Below are 22,536 nucleotides of genomic sequence, written 5' to 3'. Positions count from 1 at the left end.
TTTAATTAACTCCTTTTATCTTTTATAAAGAGGCCAGGTGGTGGCACAGTGGTTAGAAAGCAGTATTGCAGGCTAACTCTGCCTATAGCCTAGAATTTGATCCTTCTGAGATGGATCAAACGAGGACCCAGATTGTTGGGAGTTTACAATGTTGACATTGTAAATGTCCCAGAAAGTGCTATAAAGAACTATAGAGTGATATATGAGTTTAAGTTCTATTGCTATTACTATCTGTCCAAATACTCTGGGCCACAAAACAAAGCACCACAAAACTTTACATCATTTTATAAGTGTACAATGCCTAACAGTAAACATACACAGAAACAGAAACATCTTATAGGTGCATTTTCTGAAATCTTCCTGTAATTATTGTATCTGTCAAATTTGAAAAATAAAAACAAAATATATAATCTTTATATAAGAGAAGAGAAACCAGATATAGTATGAAAAATTGGGATAAAGTTGCCTACTTTGAAATGCTATTTTCCATCGCTATTTCATCAATAATCCAAAAGGACAGATAAAGAATGTGTACTATAGGCACATACTAAATAAAATAGGCACAATAGCAGGGTAATGTGCACCGAATGCAAATGATAATTATGTGTATACGTTTTAATTGTGCAGACATTATTAATTTAATTTATATTGTATGCGACCCATCCAGCATCCAAAGTGATTCCTCAGTGTTCTTCTAAGAACTGGATTTATATGTTATCCAGGTCCAAGAAATGGATAAATTTTATTGCACCATTACCTTATCAACCACTTTCTTGATTTATAAGAGGAACGCCAATTTCACTGTCCTTTGTCTAACAAGACTAGGGAGTATTCTTTAAAAAAAAATAACCCTATTATTTTTTATAGAATTAAGGTTAAAACTCATTAAGAACTGAACCAAAAATGTGGAAGCTGAAGCAATAATTATACTGATACTTCTAATATTAGTATCAGTAAATGAAACAAAAAATTAACATTTTCAGCAACTCAGATTGTACCAAACATGCAGAAAGCAACATAAGGTAATTATACCTGTTGCAACCCATCTGTACCATACGCTGCCCTCATTTCTTCTAGCTCTTTATTTAGCTCTTCAATCTCTTGCTGCTTTCCAGCCAATTCATTCTTCATCATCTCCAGTTCTGTTACAGTATTCTGCACCTCATGACCAGTATACTTCTCTCCAAATTCCAATTCTTCTTCCTAAACCAATTCAAGGTTCTTAAAACCCAGCATGGTATAATATTGTTTTAGAGTGAAGATATGTAAAATATTTATTTTTCTGCAAAATGACACAGTACTTTAGAGCATTGCTATGGAAACTAACTTTATTAGTATAGCTTGCTCTATAACAGCAACAGCATATTAGTCCAAATTAAATTTTAAAAGTTGTCTTCTCAATACTGTGAAAATGCAACAGAAGAATAGAGCACGTAAACTAGAAATTGTTATGGCATGCAAGTAGAAGAATTGCAGTTAATAGTCTTAATTCATTTCTCAAAGCAAATCACTTAGTGTTTTAGTATTAACTGCCACAAATTAATTATAAATACTGTACCCTAATAAAGTCAGAAGGTACATCGGTTCTTGTCAAAAAATTGCCACCATTTATCTGAATGAGAAAAATGTCTATATGGGTTATATTTTAAAATACAACTTAGAATGCAATTGATGTGTTCTTAGAAATAACTATCTGTCCTTTAATAAGTATACAGTAGACTCTTATTTACTCCTGATTAATTATACATCCAGTTTACTTAATCAATATAAGGAAATAGTCTTATCAGTAAAGTAAAATAAGGAGAAAGTCATTTTTGTAATATTTTTCCCCAACAAAGACTTGGACGATGGAAAAAACATGTTTAAAGGATTTCATTGGACAATTAGTATTTATTGAATCAGGATTTTTTTTTTCTTAATGCAGAAGTAGGCATAAAGGCTTGATAAAGATATCATGGATAATTTATGTATTTTTAAAAAGAAAATACTTCAAGGTTTCTATTACATTATGACACAAAATGTTTTTCCACCAAAAAGTAATAGAAATCTAACAAAATTTGTCATCTAATGTCGGGAACTATAAGGAAGAGTTATAGAGATGGAAGCATCTAACCAAAACTGACAGATCCTAACAAAGCTAAATTGGTCAGACCCGATTAGTAGTAGGATGAAGGACATCAACAAATCCTAGGATTAAGGCTAAATTGAGAGAGAGAGAAACATGGAAGAAAAAGTTATAAGCCACTTCCATACTACTGCCAAAAATCTACGTAGACACATTCAAATAATCACCAGCAATTGAACTTAACCTGAGGATAAACTTACTGGGTATGATTCCAAGACTCAAATGGAAGAAAACAGAAGTGACAATTACAAGTAACTTATATTTGGAAAATACATCACAGGTTCTGTTATTCCAAAAATACCCAATATAACAGCTGACACAAAACTCCAGAGGTTTTCAAAAAGATGGATTCTGAGTTGAGTAATAGAATTTTATTTGTTATGTTAGTAACTAACACCTTACCTAGGACACTAAAAGGCAGAACTGAAGTATATTGAAATATTAGATATTCTGACAAAGATTAAATAAATGTCCGCTATGCATAAATTATTAATACAAACGTATCAGAAACAATTTATGCTTCTCACCATTTATCCCTGTCTTTTTGGTTCACCTTATAGCTTTCAAGGCCTTACATTCAAAGCCACTGCTGTGCTTATTTGAATATTTGTGCAAAATGAAGCACAACAAAAATATAATGAATTATCAAATACTTGACAATGCTGTATTAAATCATTTCATTCAAAGTACAACTGAAGTAGCCTTTAAGCAATAGCCCTACCACCTTATGGGGAAAGGACAGAAGTGTCAAAACCTTCTTCTCACCTAATTCCCTCCATCATGTTTGACCTGTTAGGAAACTAATAGGCTTCTATGAAGTTCAATAAATAATTTGACAGAGGATGCAAAAGATGTGCTCAACAACAACTTGTATGGATGAGTCTCTCCATGAGAAATGGTCCTATGGATGAAGGAACCAATATGAATTGGACAATGGCACAGAACATTGAAGAGATTGGGCTTCACTACAGTTCTGTGTCCTGTATTCAATCAGCCATAACTGTCAACCTTCTGGGAGGAGAAAACTCTTGAAGAATTGAATGCCATGCTTGCAAAGAAACTCACTCTCTTCATTTTAAAAGCATTATTTATAGTAAAAAAAGAACGGTCACTGGAAAGCACTGTTGCTCTCCTTTTACACAAAAATAGAAAAAAATATGTTGCCTATAAATGAATGGTAGTCAACATGTGGGCCTGACTACAATACTTTTCTAAGCTTCCAATTATAAGCCTCATATAATACAGCCTCTTCTGAATCCATAACTAATTCAACTTATTTCAAATTGTAATCATCAATTTTATAAGTAATTTTTTATAGTATGTGGGAGAAATCCCATCCCAAGAGGGTCAGACACAAAAAAGAAAAACTTATATCTGATCTGTCAGTCAAATTTAAACCTATCAATCTAGATAAGAGATAATGAGGGAAATTTAAGAAATTCAAATCTTAAAGAATCAATAAGGAATATGAAAATTTACATGGCTTAATTTTTCCTTGGTACTTTGTTTTCATGGGAGGAGCAGAACAGATCTATTCCAGCTTGACTTAGAGACAAGCAAGTAAAGCCCTAAGTTTCAGGGATGTGGAAGCTGGAGAATCAGGAATGATATAACTATCTGAAGAACAATGGAGCTAAAACAAAGTAACAATTTGGATTGATTGATTGATTGGGTTGATTGGATTGATTGATTGATTGATTGATTGGTTCGATTTATATGCCGCCCTTTTCCGGGGACTCAGGGCAGCTTACAATGCGTTAAGCAATAGCCTTCATACTATTGTATATTTTATACAAAGTCAGCTTATTGCCCCCACAAACCGGGTCCTCATTTCACCTACCTCGAAAGGATGGAAGGCTGAGTCAACCTTGAGCCTGGTGAGATTTGTCTTTGTTTCATTTTATTATACTGTTATTTATTCTCTTTTGTCTATTCTATAGGAATGTTTCTTAGTGGAGAAGCAATTAAATAAAGAGCCGAGGTGGTGCAGTGGTTAGAGTGCAGTATTGCAGCTACTTCAGTTGACTGATAGTTCAGTCAGATCAGTAGATCAGCAGATCAAATCTCACCGGCTCAAGGTTGACTCAGCCTTCCATCCTTCCGAGGTGGGTAAAATGAGGACCCAGATTGTTGGGGACAATATGCTATTTAGTATACTGTCTTTGGTGTAAGCTGCCCAGAGTCCTCGGAGAGTGGGCAGCAAAGAAATACGAACAATAAAATAAAATAAATAAATTGTTCACCTCTTTTTGTTTTTTGTTCTTTGTGGGTTCCTTAATTTCAATTTAAAATAAAAAAGGGTTCAATTTCTTTGCTAATCAGTCCATTCTGACATTTTTAACTTTATACACTTCCTGCTAGGCTAAGCTACTGAGAAAAGTTAAAGGAGATTCCATTTTATCTAAACATTAAACTACTGCAAAAAAGAACTAAAGAGTGTGTTGGCTGCATACATAACAAGCTACTCACAAATGTATGAGAAGGTGAAGTAGGAGAGTGGTAAATAGAGGTACCAAGGGGAACAGTATACAACATCCCCTTTCATTACAATGTTCCAATGCTTTCATATATGCATTACAATTTTTGTTATATGCTTAATATATTTATGTTCAAATAGTAAAAGACCAAAAATCAAGTCAGTATATTCATACCTAGTACAATTAGAGTATATGTATATAATACAATAACATTTCTACAGTCATATAACTATATTCTTATGTGCATTTATGCATGCGTGTGTGTATATGTGCGTGTGTGTGTGTGTGTGTGTGTGTGCTGTATACTGACACAATTACACACCACAAAATAGTCCAATAATATTTGAAAATTATTGATAAACCCATTTTTGCAACGCTATATCATGTTATTTGGTCATAAATATCCCTCCTAAAATTATTTTTAGGAATACTTATTTAGATGTGTATTGTAGGCTATCTTTCACTATGCTGATTGTATAAAATGGTTCACATAAAATAAACTGACATAAGAAAAATAGAGTACAAATAATTTAAAGCAGCATTTAAAAAACTATGTTTCCTTAAACAACATATAAGACATCATCATCTTACCTCTGAGCTGTAATCATCTGCTGGAGTGGAAAACTCACTTTCTAGCTAAAATAGAAATAAAAATAAAAAGATGAGAATTTTTAAAGTAATCTAACATAGGAAGATAATGGAAACCTTTAGTATCTTAAACAAGAGTTGCTAGGCAGCATCTGTTATTGCTAAGACTGCATAAAATTAACACACATTTTAAAAAGATGCTTATATTGGAAAAATGAAGTAAATGTAATGACTTTTGAAAGTAAGGCTTGAATAATAAGGCTTGAATAATAAACAAAGATTACTCTTGACAATTGGTAATTTGAATCTCTTTTGATATTTCTCTTTCCTGGAAACATTTTATTTTACTGACTTCGCCCATATTTGAATCCTGGTACAAATCTTTAGTATAAACTAACATTACAGGGAATTCAGCATCACAATGGTGACATTCCTTAAAGCTGACTGTGATATTACATAAATTGCAGGTGGAAAAAAATTGATTATTACAGCCAATCTCAATAAAAGTAGTTTTAGCTTTACTGTGAAATTAATTTCCTGGCCTGGTTTATCTAGTGGGGCTGAAAGTTGGGCCAGAATATGTGTTGTGCTTGATATAAGCTGCTCAGATTCGTTCAGCAGCTCAGTGATCTCCAAATATAATAAAATAAATATTAAAGCCTTGGTCCTTTGCCAATTTTGATGCCATCAATCATGGTATCCTTCTGGACCAGCACAGGCGGTTGGGAATGAGGTCATGGTCTTGATGAAGTTATCTTTCTTCCTTTAGTGCTGGTTCCAGTTAGCGTAGACGGGAGGACAGAAACCTATGTTCTTGCTGTGTGGGTACTTCTGGGTTCCTCAATATCCTTGTTCTTGTTTTACATTTCCATGACACCAATGGGAAAGGTCATCCACAGTATGAGGTTAGACGGTATCAATATGCTGACAATACCCAGTTATATATCTCAACTCTGAGCCAACCAAGTGATACTGTCAAGCTTCAATTTCAATATCAATGTCTAGAGGCTAGCAGTTTGAATGCAAATGTATTTATGCTCAACCTTTGACAAAAGAAATGGCTGTGAATTTGGAGGGGCATTCTGTTCCAGAGATGTTTCAGAGTTTTATATAGGACTATGCTATCCCATACAGAAGTGTTATGCAATTTTGAGGTTCCTATAGACTTCTGGTTCCACAAATCATCTTGTATGATAAGTGCACCCATTTATGAATTTGGAGCTCTATTCACTGTCAGTGGATTCTAGTTATACTTTATCTGGATTACTACAATGTGCTTTACATGTTGTCCTTGATAGCCCAGAAGTGCCCACATGGCAAGAACATAGGTCTCTGTCCTATCTACGCTAACTGGAACCAGCCCTAAAGGAACTAAGTTTCTTAGCTTCTACACGTTCAGTAGAATGTGTAACAGATTGTGGAAGCATGAGTAGTTATGGGTCCTCTTGTGTACTCTTGTACTGGATCGATCCGGAGCTCTGTTAGCAGCTGCAGATGTCTTCTGGCAGCATCTGAAGATGAAATGGAGGCTGGGGCGATCTGTGCAAGTGGTAGCAAGTAGCCACAGAAGACGCGGCCGCAGAAGAAGGAGAAGCACGTGTCGTGGCGGGTGAGGCCTAGTAAATAGGGCAGCACACACACCCATCCCCACCCTAGCTTATTTTTTATCTGTGTGCCTCGCCCCACCACCTGCACCCCGGGGTGGGCAGGGTCTTAATTAGGGCTAACTTTGTGGGTGGGGCTTAATTTGTTGCATGTGCTCAAAAACGTGATAGGGCTTCTTTTCAAGGAGGGTTGTCTTTTTGGAGAAACACGGTATTTATAAATTGAAAAATACTAATAAGGTTAAGAGTATTTTCAGATTTATAGATAGAAACATTTGATAACTTATTTTGTATTTTGTGTCATGTACTGATATGATCTGTGAGGACCCCCAAGGACTTCCAACAGACATTCAGGTAGTTCTTGTTTAATGTCCATTTGTTCAACCACTACTTTTTTTTTTTTTTATTTGATTTATATGCCGCCCTTCTCCAGAGACTCAGGGCGGCTTACAATGCGTTAAGCAATAGCCTTCATACTTTTGTATATTTTTACAAAGTCATCTTATTGCCCCCATAAACTGGGTCCTCAATTTACCTACCTTAGAAAGGATGGAAGGCTGAGTCAACCTTGAGCCTCACAAGATTCGAACTTACTAATTGCAACTACTTGAACTTAGGATAGTGCTGAAGGGACTTACAAGTGATCCTCAAAGTTCCTATTCGGCTTCTTCTTTTGCACACTAGCTAAAGAAGCTTGGTATGTGAGAAAAGGCCTTATCTTTCACATCTTGGGCTTCTTTCATAAAAGAAAGCCCTGGCTGACATGTGAACAGAAGCCCTGGGCAGGGCGTGAAACAAGCCCTAGCTATACCAGTGTGAAAGAAGGCAGCATGAAAGAAAGTCCTGGCAGCTGTGCAATGCGATGTGGCAGGTATAGTTGGGCAGCTGGATTGCCAGGCATCGAAAACGACAGAGATGGAAGTAGATAGATAGGTGAGGAGAGTTCAAGAAGAGGCAGCCTGTCATTTTACTGAGGCTCATGCTGAAACAGGCAAAGCAGGATTGGCTTGGAGCAGGGTGGATCCCCTCCTATTGACCAGTGGCATTCACTTAATTATGGCAATGGAGACTGCTGGGGTTGCCAATGGCAAAGTGATGTGGTCATGTGACATCACACTTTAAGACCGCAGTGTTTAGCGACAGAAATTCCAGTTATAATTATCATGGCTTACCTGAGGGCTACCTATATTACATTCCAATATAACCAACTATTAACTCAATATTTAGAGATTGCCAATAACCAGTAACATTTCAAATAAACATCAATGTAGATTATTTTGTGAGATGATTTTAAAACACCACAATTTCAATAATTGTGCAGTTTCCAATACATTGGATATGCAACAATTGTCCGTATCCAATAATACGCAGTTATTTTTTTAAATCAATATTTATACTCTGTCTTAATCCTATTAAACTCTGGCACTATAGCCTCTTATGGTGGTACTGTTATTAATACTATTGCCCATGTTAAAAACAGTGGTTACTTTAACTTTTACACAGGAAAATTACCTGCTCTTACATTCAAAGCAAATTTGAATATTTCAAAGCATATTTACAATATATAATATACTACACCATCTAACAATAAATAGCCTCGAACTTTAACCTTGGTTTTTTTTTAAAAAAAAAATCTCAAAGTCTGAAATACTTACTTCTGTGGAATATGTTTGATCATGCTTAATCATTTCATCACTGTGCAAAGTTCTCACTGTAACAGATTCAGATGTAGCAGCTGCTCCTCTTTGAAAGCTATGTGGGGACGCTTCTTCTGTTTGCAATTGGTTAATATCCAAACCTTCTTGTATAAATTCTTCATCTTTGATTTTCGTTATCTTTTTCTTCTTCTTCTGCTTCTTAAATGCATGCTGTCCATCAGAGTATGCTTTTCGTTGCCTAAACTGTGCAAGCTGAACATAAAATAAAATCCTGTTAGAGCAGACACGGTTATTTTACAGCCTGTGGGCCCAGTGGTAGGATTCAAATAATTCCACTACCGGTTCACCGAAAGTGTGAGTGTGCGCATGCATGTGCGCACGGCTTCCACACATGCACACACAGCCTCCATGCATGCAGGCGTGCACACGGCTTCTGTGCATGCGCATGGCTTCTGTGCATGTGCTAATGCACAGCTTCCATGCACAGCTTCTGTGCATGTGCAGCTTCAGCCACGTGGCAACTGAGCAGCCTTTCGGGGCCTGCTTCCTTCCATCTCTACTCTCCAGGGCAGGGCTGCTTCTATCTGCACAGCTGGGAGAGCATCTTGTGCAATTTAGCAGCTGTGAGTCCCATCTGGAAAGTGCTGCGGCTGAGAGAAACAGCATTCAACATGGCTGCTGCTTCTCTGTGTCACAGCACTTTCCGTATGGGACTTAGAGTAAAGTGGTGGCTCACAGCTGCTAAATTACACAAGATGCTGTCCCAGCAAGAGCAGCAGTGGAGAGAAGCAGCTGCCAACCTGGAGACCCCATGGAATGTCTCCGCGAGCAATTGAGGCTCAGCAAGGGATGGAAGAAGTGGCTGCCAAATCTCTGCTGCAGCACTTTCCAGAGAGGACTTCTTACAGGTAAGAAGAACCATCCGGTCCATTCCCAAACTGCTTTGGTCCTTCTGTGCCCATGCTGCCCCCCCGCCCCCGCAGCCCTTCGGCCTAGCACAGCAACATAAATTGCTTCGGCCTCGGGGGGGCATAGTTGGAGGCCAGAGGGGAGGCGGAGGCATGCGAGGGAAGCCCAGGGCAAAGCCGGAGCTAAGTAATGGTGTGTCCCTGGGCCCTGACCTGAGTAGAAGGGCAAGCGGGCATGCTTACCTTTGGTGAGCAGAGCAGTGAGGTGTGGAGGCAAGGCACAGAGATTAGTTGGGCCCGTGGCGAAGGCAAAATATATAGGACAGGGTGGGATGGGATGGGAGAGGCAAGTGGCAACTGGGCAGGCAGTGAGCTGGTAGGGGCAGGGCCAACCAGAGGTGGTATTTGCCGTTCTCAGAACTACTCAAAATTTTGGCTACCAGTTCGCCCGAACTGGTCTGAATCAGCTGAATACCACCTCTGTATGGGCGACATCCTGCCCTTTAACTGTCCCTGTCTGGTCCAGATGGCAATGGCAGGATGGCAGTGGTGGGGTGAAAGTGGGATGGAGGTAGCGGCCCTCCCCAACAGCCCCAGTTTCTCATTTGGCTCTTTGGGAAAAATGCCAACCCCTGTATTAGAGTGAAAGACTTCTAATATATTATATATGAAAATATTTTTTTAAATGTATGAACTTTCAATCTGTAGATTAACTCAGATTAAAGGTCATTTTTTTTACATACAGTGTGAAAATAAGAAGTTGTAGTACAATAAGAGAATCAGTATGTAGCCTATTTAATATATATCTTGAAATCTTCAAAGTAGTCAGTAATTTCTTAGAAATAATTCAAAATAAATTCAAACTTAAAAACAGACAATAATGTATTGTCGGGGGGGGCTGCGGTGGCTCACATGGTAAGATGCTGGGCCTGCGCACCGCTGAGATCAACAGCTCGGCGGTTCGATTCCCGTGAGCAAATGAACTGTGGAAGGGACAAGAAAGGAACCTTCCCCAATTGGCTACCAACATTCAGGCATCCCACAGGTAAAGAGAACACCATCCAAAATCATTCCTTTCACAGAGGCAGCCAGCCACCTTGGTGATCCCTGGCTAACATGTGCCATATGCTAAAGAAGTAAATAAATTGTATTTTCATCAAATTTTTATTTCCCTTGCAGTCAGAAACAAATATATGATACAAAATAACCCCCAATGTATCCGAAACGTTAAACTTCAAAAAATGTAATTTGACTTCATTCTTACGAATGTCAACATTTTTGAAACATGAAAGAAAGAGAGAGAGGGAGAGAGGGAGGGAGGGAGAGAGAAGGGGGAGGGAGGGAAGGAGGGAGAGAGAAAAGCAAGCAGACATCCTTACTATTTATGAGTTAAGATATACAAATGTATCCTGCCATTTGAATAAACAAAAAACAGTCAAGAAAGAAAGAATTTGCAGAAAACAGAAAAAATGAAATATTTGCAAATCAGGCACAATATATTGCATATGACTCTGAAATAAAATAATTTTTGCAGTCCCCTTGCCTGGAGTATTGACAGTCCAGCATTTGGCTCCTCTCCCACTCACAGGAGGAGCTTGAGATTTGTAGAACAAAAATATTCACATATATATTTAGCCCTTGCTTCCTATTCGATTACCCAATTAACTAATTTGTTTATTAAGTTTTTATGCCACCCATCTCACTTATAAGGTGACCTTGGATGGCTTAGCATTTTCTAATTTTAAAATAGCAACACTTATTTAATGAACTCTTATAAAAGCCTAAGTATTTCATGGGGGAAGGGAGAGAGGAAGAAAGACAGGATAAATTTCCTTAGCTTTCTTTCCAGTTACTCCATTCAGCTATCTCATTCAAGCTCAGAGTAAGAGACTTACTTTTGTAGCAAAAGACACTTTCTATATTGCTATAATAGATATTTAACATCAGTATTACCAAAAGCCTGCAAATCTGCTCATCTTAATCTTATTAACTACAATTACAGAGACATTTTTTGTTGTATCCGATATATTTATTAACTACACTCAATAAATAGATGCTTGTCTTCATGTGACTGATTCTCAAAATCAAATAATATGGTTTTAAATGATTAAATAAATGAATTTAAGTTTTAAGTGAAGACTTGGTGCCACATTTAAAATATCTACTATAACTCAATTAAATATTGAATTATTTTGACCATTTAAAATGTCAATAGCAAAAGAATGGGAAAATGTGACTATTACAAGTAATCCTTAACTTAACCATTCATTTAGTGACTACTCGAAATGAAAACATCACTGAAAAAAGTGACCTATGAGCATTCTTCGCACTTATGATCATTGCAGCATCCCCGTGGTCATGTAATGAAAATTAAGGCAACTGGCATGTATTTACAATGGTTGCAGTATTCCAGGGCGTACAACTATCATTTGCAATCTTCCTAGCTGGTTTTTAACAAGCAATGTCAATGGGGAATAGCCAGATTTTCTTAATGACTCTGTGAACAACTGCAGTAATTTGCTTAATAAGTGTGGCAAAAAAAGATTGTAAAACTAGGCACAAATTACTTAAAAGCCACCTTACATAGCAACAGAAATTCTGGTCCCAATATCAAGAGCTATCTATACCAGCAATCTGAAATTACTGATAAGATATTCAATGCAGGTTAACAAATCAAAGTATTGGAGGGGGGGATCTATTTTAAGCAGCTCCAGGATGCCAAGTGAGACCATCGCCAAGTCAAGCTTGGTTCCTGGTTACTGCACGCATAGAGGTACTCTGGCAGTATTATAGAAGTAGTTGCCACTATCTTCTTCCAAAATACTTTTTTGATAACGGCATAATTAGCTATGTGCAGCCAAGAGCTTATTTTCACACACAACAGCAATTTGGACTGCATGGCAAATCTGACAAAACATTACAATGAGGAAAACTTATCTGGAAGGAAGCGCCAATGAAAGCACCACAATTAGACTGCAAGTTTTGTTTATAACCCCTGTCACATAAACAATGGTGACTGTCCTGATCCATCTTTGCAATGATTTTACTTCATTTCTACTGAAAGGAACAGGTGCTGGCCCAGTTGGCATGTTGAGTTAATTAGTCATCTGATGGACATTTAGCCTTTTTGAGTCTGCCTGAGCAATGTGCTGTTATTATCTTCACTCAGCAACACAATCTTATTTCTCAAAAGAACTCACATAAATACTCTCAATTTATTGCACCATGTCATCATACCTTTGTGCAAACAGCAATATTATGTCCATATACGTATTAGTTTTTAATTCAACCAGGGGGTAATTGACAGGAAATGTTATAAACTGAATCAATACTCCTCTTTCTGTTCCCACAGTTTTCCTTAGTCATAATCACTCACCCTCCCCAGCATTGTTCTCCTCTGGAATATTCTATCCACCAACAGAAACACCAGACAGTTAGAAAGAAATCAGTAAACAAGTTTATGGACTATAATAGAGACACATTTGGTCCTGTTTTTAATAACAATCTTAAAACAAATCTGAACAATATAAAAATAGCACAAGCCCTATCTAACAGACTCATTCCTGCACTGGCACGTGCCTACATCTTACCTCTATTGTCTTCCTTCATTTGCCCAAATTTCCACTGCTGACAGAGCGTTAGCAGTAGGAAAATTCATCACCAAGAGCAGCATGTGGTAATAGGAAGAAGGATGGAGAAGTTGCCATGATTTAATCATTTTTAAAAGGAGTCCTAAAAATGCATTGTACAGCCTGACTAGTATTTACAAATAGTTTATGATTAATAGAAATTTGAATAATGCAATATTTTGATGTTCAGTGCAAATTATTAATAGATTCAAGCTCATATTCAATGTAAGCCAAAATTCTGTTAGTGTGAGAGTAACACAGTATGGTTGGGACTAGCACGCAGTTGCCATTGGGGTTTTAGATACTAATTAATTTAGATACATGAGCCCTGGTGGCGCGGCAGACTAAAGCACTGTTATTAACATCAGCTGCCTGCAATTACTGCAAGTTCAAATCTCACCAGGCTCAAGGTTGACTCAGCCTTCCATGCTTTCTAAGGTAGGTAAAATGAGGACCAGATTGTGGGGCAATAAGCTGACTTTGTATAAAATATACAAAAGTATGAAGGCTATTGCTTAACGCATTGTAAGCCGCCCTGAGTCTCTGGAGAAGGGCGGCATATAAATCAAATTAAAAAAATAAATAAATAATAATTGTCCTTTGGGCAAAATGAAGAAAAGGAAGAGCTCACTTCAAGGAAAGTTCAGAAAACAACTGGCTGATTTGAAGCAGAATACCTGAAATGGCAGGTACACTTTGTATAGGGCTTTGTATTCCTTTACTATTATATAGAATTTCAGAAATAAACATATAAAAATTTAGGTTTATCAAGCTGGAACCAATTATCCTCTTTTCCATAGAAATACTACTTGAAATAATGCAAATTTAAATACCCTGTTTTCTCCAAAATAGGACATCCCTTGATAATAAGCCCAATCAGGCTTTTGAGCACATGGCAATAAGGCCAAGCGCTTATTTCAGGGTTAAAAAAATATATAAGACAGGGTCTTATTTTTGGGGAAATACAGTCGTAGAAAGTAAAGGGAGATTTTTCTTCTCCTTTCACTATTGACTTTAATTTGATTAATTAAAGCATGACTAAGTGATGACAGCATTTCACCTTTTCATGTGATCCAATCTGTTGTGTCTCTCTACAATTACTACTAATATAGTGTTTCTGAGCTTAGTTGCTTGCTTGTATTACTTAACTAAGTAACATCAATGCAAGTGAGTTTGAGGCTTCCTTCCTATTTATATATAATAGCTTGCTCTGCCAGTTTTGATGGCGGTATTAGTTCCTTGATTGGGGTATTATTTTCTGCTCAGTTATTTTCCTTGTATTAATTCCGGCTCAACTGTGTGTTCACTGCTAGAGAAGACATATACAGTCTTATTATTTCCTGTTAATATTCATTTTAATATCAGTTGTGGTCAGTGTGATCAATTGACCTGACTACCTAAATTATATTTAATTAGTTTCTTATTGTATTGCGGTCAAAGCTGTAATTTGGAAGCAAGTTTAGAAGGACTTGCACTCAAGGCTATTGGTAATTGCAGGTTGTATAACTCAGTCTTTGAAATCCAGCTCAGTGTTTGAAATCCAGCTCAAAACTTATTTGAGCCATGATTTTGAAAGAAATTTGCTGTACTTACTGTGATTTCTCTTATTTATTGCTCTGCCCTTTATTCTACCTGCCTCCAGAGTCATTCATACTCTATTTTCCTGTAATATTTTAGCAACATAGAAAAGTGGTATATTATACTACGTTGTTATTATTAACAACGTTTTTAAAATCCCATCTTTATTATTATTATTATTATTATTATTATTATTATTATTATTATTATTATTATTATTATTATTATTATTATTATTAATTTGATTTATATGCCGCCCTTCTCCGAAGACTCAGGGCGGCTTACAATGTGCTCAGCAATAGCCTTCATCCTTTTGTATATTTATACAAAGTCAGCTTATTGCCCCCACAAACTGGGTCCTCATTTCACCTACCTTAGAAAGGATGGAAGGCTGAGTCAACCTTGAGCCTTGGCGAGATTCGAACCCTGCAGTAATTGCAGGCAGCTGGTCTTAATAAGCTTAATAACAGGGTGCCTTAAACCCCTGTACTACCAAGGCTCTTATTTATTTTTAATAAATTATTCAAGACTGTGAACATACCTAGTACTTTCTCCTCCTATTTTCTCAACAATAAGCCTATGATGTGAGTTGGGCTGAAAGAGAGTGACTGGCCCAAGTTACCCAGCTGGCTTTTAGGTCTAAGACAGGACTAAAACTTAGTCTCCCAGTTTCTAACCTACTGTCTTAACCACTAGACCAGTTGTCTTAAATAAATGCAAAACCAGGTTAACTAATGCTCAGCTTACAGTTGTGAGCACAGATCATACTAGAGAAAAAACACAAAAGATCTTAATAAAGGAATAATAATACTTTACACACAAGCAGTTGAAAGTGACTTAAGGCCAGGGATGAGTTGAAGATAATGCTAGAGGGATCCAGCAGACAGAATAACCCATCACATAAAGATTTTGTGATGCAAATCAATAGATAAATAGCCTGCTTCCACTTATCCCAGAATTAGGCATTTCTCATTCCTAAAGATTGGATTTAGGTTGACTTTTAGGTGAATTTTTAATTCTAAATGATACAGTATACGCACATTTGTTAACTGAATATTTGTTGAACAATTTCTTGCACAGTTCATGTATAAAACCAGCCATTAGTTTGTAAACAACCGGTTAGTAAAACTCTGACCAAAGAAACAATGTGTTAATACAATGTGTGGCTCTCACATCTGAACCTATCATAGAGTTGTTATAGCTGACCTTTAGTGGCTCTTGCCATTGATAAAATAGGCTTTGCTCGGCTGCTAAGCCAGGTTGGGGCTGGGCTTTCCAATTAAAAAAAGAAGAAGAAGCTCCAAAGCCACTGAAAAACAATAAGCCCCTTTGTGCTGCAGCATGGGAGCTGCTTTTGCCTACACCCCCTCACACATACACACACACACAGCTGAAGCTCGGCCCCAGCCAGGCCCCAAGTGTGGCACAAAAAGACGTTTTGGCCCACTGCACCTCTGGGACTACTTCTGATTCCCACCACCCACAATGCAAGTCCAGCCCAGCCTGGCTGTGAATTCTAGTTCCGCTTTACCCATGAAAGCCAGCTGCATGACTTGGGGCCAATGACTCTCTCTTAGCGCAACCCATCTCATAGGATTATTGTTGTGGGGAAAATAAGAAGAGGTATTAGATATTTTTCATTGCTTTGAGTAATTTATAAAAATAATAAAAGTGTGATATAAATAAATGAAATAAAATTTACCATTCCAAATAACATGCATATAAAGCATCTATATTTTTCCCCCATTGAAATCTGCACACCAAGTCTTAATATGAGATTAACCTATAAACCAACAAAATGTTATTAGTTTTCCTCACTCAATGAGCATTAAAAATATTTTGAATTGCTTAATTCTTTGGAAAAAGACATACTGTTTTCCTAATTTGAATGAAACATGTCATCTCCCTTTAGCCTGCTAATAAGAATGAGGAGAGGCACAATTTTTATAATTCAAAAGTAAAATTTTGCTGTGAAGCTACTATGAGAAAAAAATTCCAAGAGTATATAAGTGTTTTTCAATAGTAAACTTACACATACTATCTTAAAAATTAACTCTACTGAACAATATTGATTTATTTGTAATTAAAATCATATATAATTGCACTGTTAGTTACCCTGGCAACAGTGATTATCAAATTTATTTAACAACAAGGATGAACAGTATCTCTTTTTTTTCAATCCATCAGAAATATATCTTCTAAATTTTTTATATAACTATCGAATTTTTTAAAAGTCCTACAATACACACCTAAAAAATATAGAACAGTTCAACAATAAAACAAAGGCTATGACATCAGCTATTTACTGGATATAATTATTTGCTTATATTATTCAGAGATGTACAAGTGCTTTCTTTGTTCTACAAACAAGATTATTATTCACTATCATCAGGTTTTACAAAAAGACATGCATGCCCAACCGCAGCATGTGCATAATATTAAGCTCTAACAAATTAAGTACAATTTATTCATTTCTAGGATTTTCTGACTTCTACAGAATGATAAAGACTGGATAATAGAGATAACTGCTATTGAGAGGGTCTTCCATAAGCAGCTGGATGTTTTAAAACAAATACAGAAAGAGAGACACACCTATAGATGAATGAAGATTACATCAGAAACAAAGGAATCAATCTTATAATAGAAAACTTGGATTTGACTACATCTTTACATGTTTCTTCAGCAAGAAACATAAATTAAGCAAATGACTAATTTTGAGAAAGAAAATGTGTTTTACAATTAATCCATTAATCAGCCTGTAATAGCTGGATTGTAGCATACGGATAGAAAACAAATTGCATACATATATGTGAGAAAGTCTAGAAAAATCAGCTGAATTCTAGAAATTAACTAGCACAGAAACAGAGTCCCTTTTAGTGCAGTCTCTGGTACCAAATTCATCCATGTGTACATTCTGTATTTGCTTTATTGCAAAGGATAAAAGAAATGAACACAAAGATGCACAAAATGGACTGTGGTGGTGATTTTATTTTGCTTGGTTAAGACCTTTGAAAAATTGTGTTGGGCAGACAGTGTAGAAAAATGTTGAATTATGAATGTGAGTTGCTTATGGAATAATTGTGTAATTTGCTCAACACATGTATTCAAGACTATATCAGTGCCAGATAACTGGAAGAAAATCATTAGTGGCCCTCTCTATAAAGATAGCATAAGTGAATGTAAAACCAGTTAAAATTGATGAAAAATAAACAGACATTAGGCAACGTTAGGGAATTTGAATTATTTGTTGATAATAATTTACCATTTTGAATAGCAAGAAGATTCACAAGTGTTTAATTTTCAGGTTGGATACATACACTTTCTGTTTTTGTGCCTTCAAGCCAGTTTTGACTCCTAGTGACAAGTCTCTGCAGGTTTCTTGGCAAGGTTTTCTGAAGTGATTTGCCTCTGCCTCCTTCCTAAGACAATAGAATGTGACTGGCTCAAGGTCACCCAGTTGGCTTTGTGCAGGTGGGCCTAGGATTTATGGTCTCCCTATCTCTAACATGATGCTTTAACCATTACATTAAACTGACTTTCTCAAAAATACCTTTAGATGTTTAAAATTAAAACACTGTGTAGAATTAATCAGTCCATATAAAGAAAAAAAATGGATTTTTAGTCTTCATTTCATTCTGGTTTATTGTATTATATATTCATATTATAAAAATATTGCTACACCATTCAGAATTTTAGCAACTGTAGAATTAATATATAAAATTATACTCCTGTAATACCACATTTGCCTTAGAAAACATGTCCTGAAACTTTAGGATTTTTAAATATTGCTTTTAATAATGTATTGATAATATACTTTCAATGTCTTGCTTTGAATATTTTCAGTAAATAAATATGGCAATAAATACAATAAGCATATTCCTAAAATTTTAATGTAACACAGATTAAAAGTAACAACTCCCTCTGGTTAACTTCAACTTCAGAGACATATCCATATTATCCCAAAGGTGCTTTTTCAAGGGGCAACTGAACTTTTTTTGTTTTCCCTTGAAGACATTTTGCTTCTCATTCAAGAAGCTTCTTTAGTTCTGAAGAAGACCTGAAGAAGCTTCTTGGATGAGAAGCGAAATGTCTTCAAGGAAAAGCAAATAAGGTAACTGAAGAAGTTTCTTGGATGAGAAGCGAAATGTCTTCAAGGAAAAACAAAGTCCAGTTGCCTTTTGAAAAAGCATTTTTGGGACAACCATCACTCGGATAACTGATAATCTTCACAGACTCCATATTATATTATTTATTGATAACTTTATTCAAAGTTATCAAGGGCCTGGAAAAGATGCTTTATGGCCAAGCCATTATAAAACAATACATCCCCCCAATTATATAATTTTAAGTTTGGTGCTTGGCAACCTTTTTCACACTAACAACTAATTGCCAAGCATTCCATGATCATATGATTGCCATTTGCAATTTCCTCTGTTGGCTTCTCCAGACAGTCTACTGGGAAGCTACTGAAAGAGTTCCCTTCCATGTGTGGAGGAGAGATGAACTTTGGCGGGAAATGGAAAAATACATCTCAGATCCTGATGATTTGAGGAGGAGTTCATATGGAAGGAGTTCCTTCCTGCACAGAGGAGAGTTTAACACAGTAACAGAGCTGCAAGTAACCTTGAAGGTCTTCCTGCCCAACCCCCTGCTCCAGCGGAAACCCTATACTATTTCAGACAAATTGCTATCCAATCTCTTACTGTCTTACTCTTACTGCCAGGAAATTTCTCCTTAGTTCTAGGTTGGTTCTCTTTTTGATTAGTTTCCATCCATTGCTTCTTGTCCTGCCCTGAGGTGCATGGGGGAATAGGTTTACTTCTTCTTTGTTGCTACCCCTAAATATTGGAACACTGCTATCATGTCAAACACACACCCAATCCCTCTTTTCATTAGACTAGACATACCCAATTCCTGCAACTGTTCTTTGTATGTTGACATCTGGCTGTGGGATGTAAAAACAAAGCTCAGATCCTTATTATTAGAGTTCTTTTCCTGCGCCTACTGAAGGCTTCCCTTCAGCTGGCAGCTCTTTCAGCCAGCACTTAGAGACAAGAGGTAGCCAAAATTCAAGCAGGACTTTAGCTCCTGAGTGCAGAGACAGCACAGTAAAGAATGTGGCATGCCTTAAGTGAGTGGAGAAAGTCCCTGGAGGCCCAGAGCAGGCCACATACAAGTTTCTCTTCTCTCAGGGCTGAAAATCCTGCTTGGATTTCAGGAAGGAGCATTTTCAGCTCCTGAGCGGAGCCTACTAGAGTTTCCCCCATCTCCAAGTATCCTATGCTCCTTATCTGGGACTATGTTCACTTAATAACCCACACAATCACTTAATGACAGCAATTCAGAGTATCATGATTGCTGTCATTAAGCATAGCAGTCCATATAGACATTTATGTGAGGTTCATTTAACAACCTCACTTCATTTTTCGCTCAGCAACAGATTCTGGGCTTAAATTTAAGCAATCCCTGTTTAAATTTCAGATATACATTTATGGATTGAATAATTAAAATTATTTCATAAATTAAAGAACTCATCATCTGAATCTAGCAATGCAAAGTGTTTTAAACCTAACACAAGGATGTTGAAAATAACATTGTTGTACTGGTAGTTACTTAGAGGTATCTCATAATTTTCTTGTCAAGCATGCACATTGAAAACGTTATACATTTTCCACTTTTCTAAAAAAAATTACAAATATCTGATGCCCAAGAATGTGCCTTTTTAACATAAAACTGCAGTGCAGACAAAATGGTTTAATTTTATTCTTAAATTAGCAATGCAATCCATGTAGTGGTCAAATTACTTGCAATTATGAGCTCACTGGCCTGTTTGGGTATCCCAAAAGTACAGTAAGGGACTAAGGCATCCTGAGAAGCCATTCATATATTCAATCCCGTTACAGAAGTTAAATAATTAGACATTATAAACCTCTTACTATGCACATAGGTTACATTCCACCAAATAGAGGTTGCAGTGGGTATACAGGTTTAATTATCAATTTTTCAGTGACTGTATTCATCTTTGTCTGCTGTATACATTATAAACCTGACTTAGGGCAGTACATTTTTACCTTGGTTTTTAAGGCACCTATTTATAGAGCAAGACAGAATAAACGGCGATCCCCTCCAGCCCTATGTGCTCCCTTGCTAAAATAAGAGATACCAGTTGGGACCTGTGGCATTTCCAAGGCATGTACAACCTCTTGCCAAGAGCAACAGCTGTTCCCGAGCCAATGGCATTGATACGTATCACAAGCAGGGAAGAAAGAGCCTCGCTCTGGAGCCTGCAATCTGCACGGAGAGGACCCCAAAATGCGATGACAGTTCCACGACAAAAAAAAACGCCCCCACACACACAAAGAAAAGAGTCGTACACAAAGGAAAGCGCAACACGGAAAAGTCGGCAGGGAACGCCTCGCTCCCTCATCCCCCCGCGATTGAGCTCCGTCGCTCCTGACAGCGGGGAGGGGGCGAACGGGCAAGCGATATATATAAAATAGTAATGTATAGATATAGATATAGATATATTACTTATGGAAAAAGGGGCGGGACAGGCAAGTTTTATGTTCCTTACCACCCATGAAGCCCAAGCCGCCCGCGCCACCACGTATTTCTCCCACCCACCCACCCACCCACTCGGGACCGCGTCCAGGCCTGCCGCCCGGTAGCCTTCCCACCCCGCGCTCCCTTCTCGCCTTACCTTGGCTTTGCCGGCCTCCAGCTTCTTCTGCCTCTCCTGCTCGTCCATGGCTCCTGCCCGGGAGACAAGACAATTACGGTGCAGCCAACTAAACCCAAAAGGGAGATTTGCCTTCCAGCCTCCGAAACGTCTCGATCGCTCGCTCTGCCTGTCTACTCTACGGGGGTCTGAAGGCGCCTCGGCTGACCCACCGGCGCCGCCATCTTCAGCTCCACGTAAACACGCGGCCGGGGAAAGTGACGTCCGCGCCGCCGCTCTAAGAACCCAACCTCGAGGCTTTTATAGAGAGGTCCCGCAAGGTGGCAACCGAGGAAAAGGACGGTTCTTGCTGCGGGCGGGCGAGCTCGTTCCCTCATTTTTTCTTTAATACTGCATTTCCATTCTGGTTTTTTTATTATTTTTATTTTTTATTATTTTTATTTCTATTATTATTATTATTATTATTATTATTATTATTATTATTATTATTATTATTATTATTATTATTATTATTATTATTATTATTATTATTTACAATATACACAGCAAACGAGATGACCATACTGGATTTCGTATCCCAAATCACTAGTCCAACACGGCCGAAGCGTTTAGGACTGTGTGATGTATCGGCGGATTATGCGAGCAGATCCCAGTAAAGTGGCCTTCTGCCGCTGACCTATTATTATTGTTGTTGTTGTTGTTGTTGTTGTTGTTGTTGTTGTTGTTATTATTATTTAATCTTTAGTGAGATTCACAGCCTTTGAGGCTGGTTAGTAGCTCAGCAGCTCGAGTCCTAACCAAGGACCTAGAAACTGTTAAGGTATTGTTGGAGGATGCAAGCTGTTCTGAGTAAGGTGGTTTTATATTATTATTATTATTATTATTATTATTATTATTATTATTATTATTATTATTATTATTATTATTATTATTATTATTATTATTATTATTTAATCTTTAGTGAGATTCACAGCCTTTGAGGCTGGTTAGTAGCTCAGCAGCTCGAGTCCTAACCAAGGACCTAGAAACTGTTAAGGTATTGTTGGAGGATGCAAGCTGTTCTGAGTAAGGTGGTTTTATATTATTATTATTATTATTATTATTATTATTATTATTATTATTATTATTATTATTATTATTATTATTATTTAATCTTTAGTGAGATTCACAGCCTTTGAGGCTGGTTAGTAGCTCAGCAGCTCGAGTCCTAACCAAGGACCTAGAAACTGTTAAGGTATTGTTGGAGGATGCAAGCTGTTCTGAGTAAGGTGGTTTTATATTATTATTATT

The 22,536-nt window shown here is 37.1% G+C and overlaps 1 protein-coding gene across 9 annotated transcripts in view; it reads right to left on the bottom strand.

Annotated features, from left to right (window-relative positions):
* Positions 1-21,597, bottom strand: part of AKAP9 (A-kinase anchoring protein 9) — a 131,621-nt gene extending 110,024 nt beyond the window's left edge. For 7 of the 9 annotated variants that reach the window (XM_087892872.1, XM_087892878.1, XM_087892874.1 and 4 more), the window contains exons 1-5: positions 21,268-21,597; positions 8,450-8,704; positions 5,194-5,238; positions 1,559-1,612; positions 1,033-1,203 (exon numbers count right to left, since the gene is read on the bottom strand). In XM_087892872.1, coding sequence (XP_087748998.1) covers positions 1,033-1,203; positions 1,559-1,612; positions 5,194-5,238; positions 8,450-8,704; positions 21,268-21,315 — 573 coding nt within the window. In that variant the 5' untranslated portion in view covers positions 21,316-21,597. Of the gene's footprint in view, positions 1-1,032; positions 1,222-1,558; positions 1,613-5,193; positions 5,239-8,449; positions 8,705-21,267 lie in introns of all 9 variants that reach the window. The other 2 variants (XM_087892876.1, XM_087892880.1) reach the window with 2 other exon arrangements.
* Between the last annotated feature and the right edge of the window lie 939 nt (positions 21,598-22,536).

Source organism: Pantherophis guttatus, chromosome 4 (genome assembly GCF_059756535.1).
Source record: "Pantherophis guttatus breed Tessera chromosome 4, ASM5975653v1, whole genome shotgun sequence".
NCBI classification, from domain to species: Eukaryota; Metazoa; Chordata; class Lepidosauria; order Squamata; family Colubridae; genus Pantherophis; species Pantherophis guttatus.
Note: the sequence above shows the minus strand (reverse complement) of the source record. Positions and strands in the feature narration are given on the sequence as shown.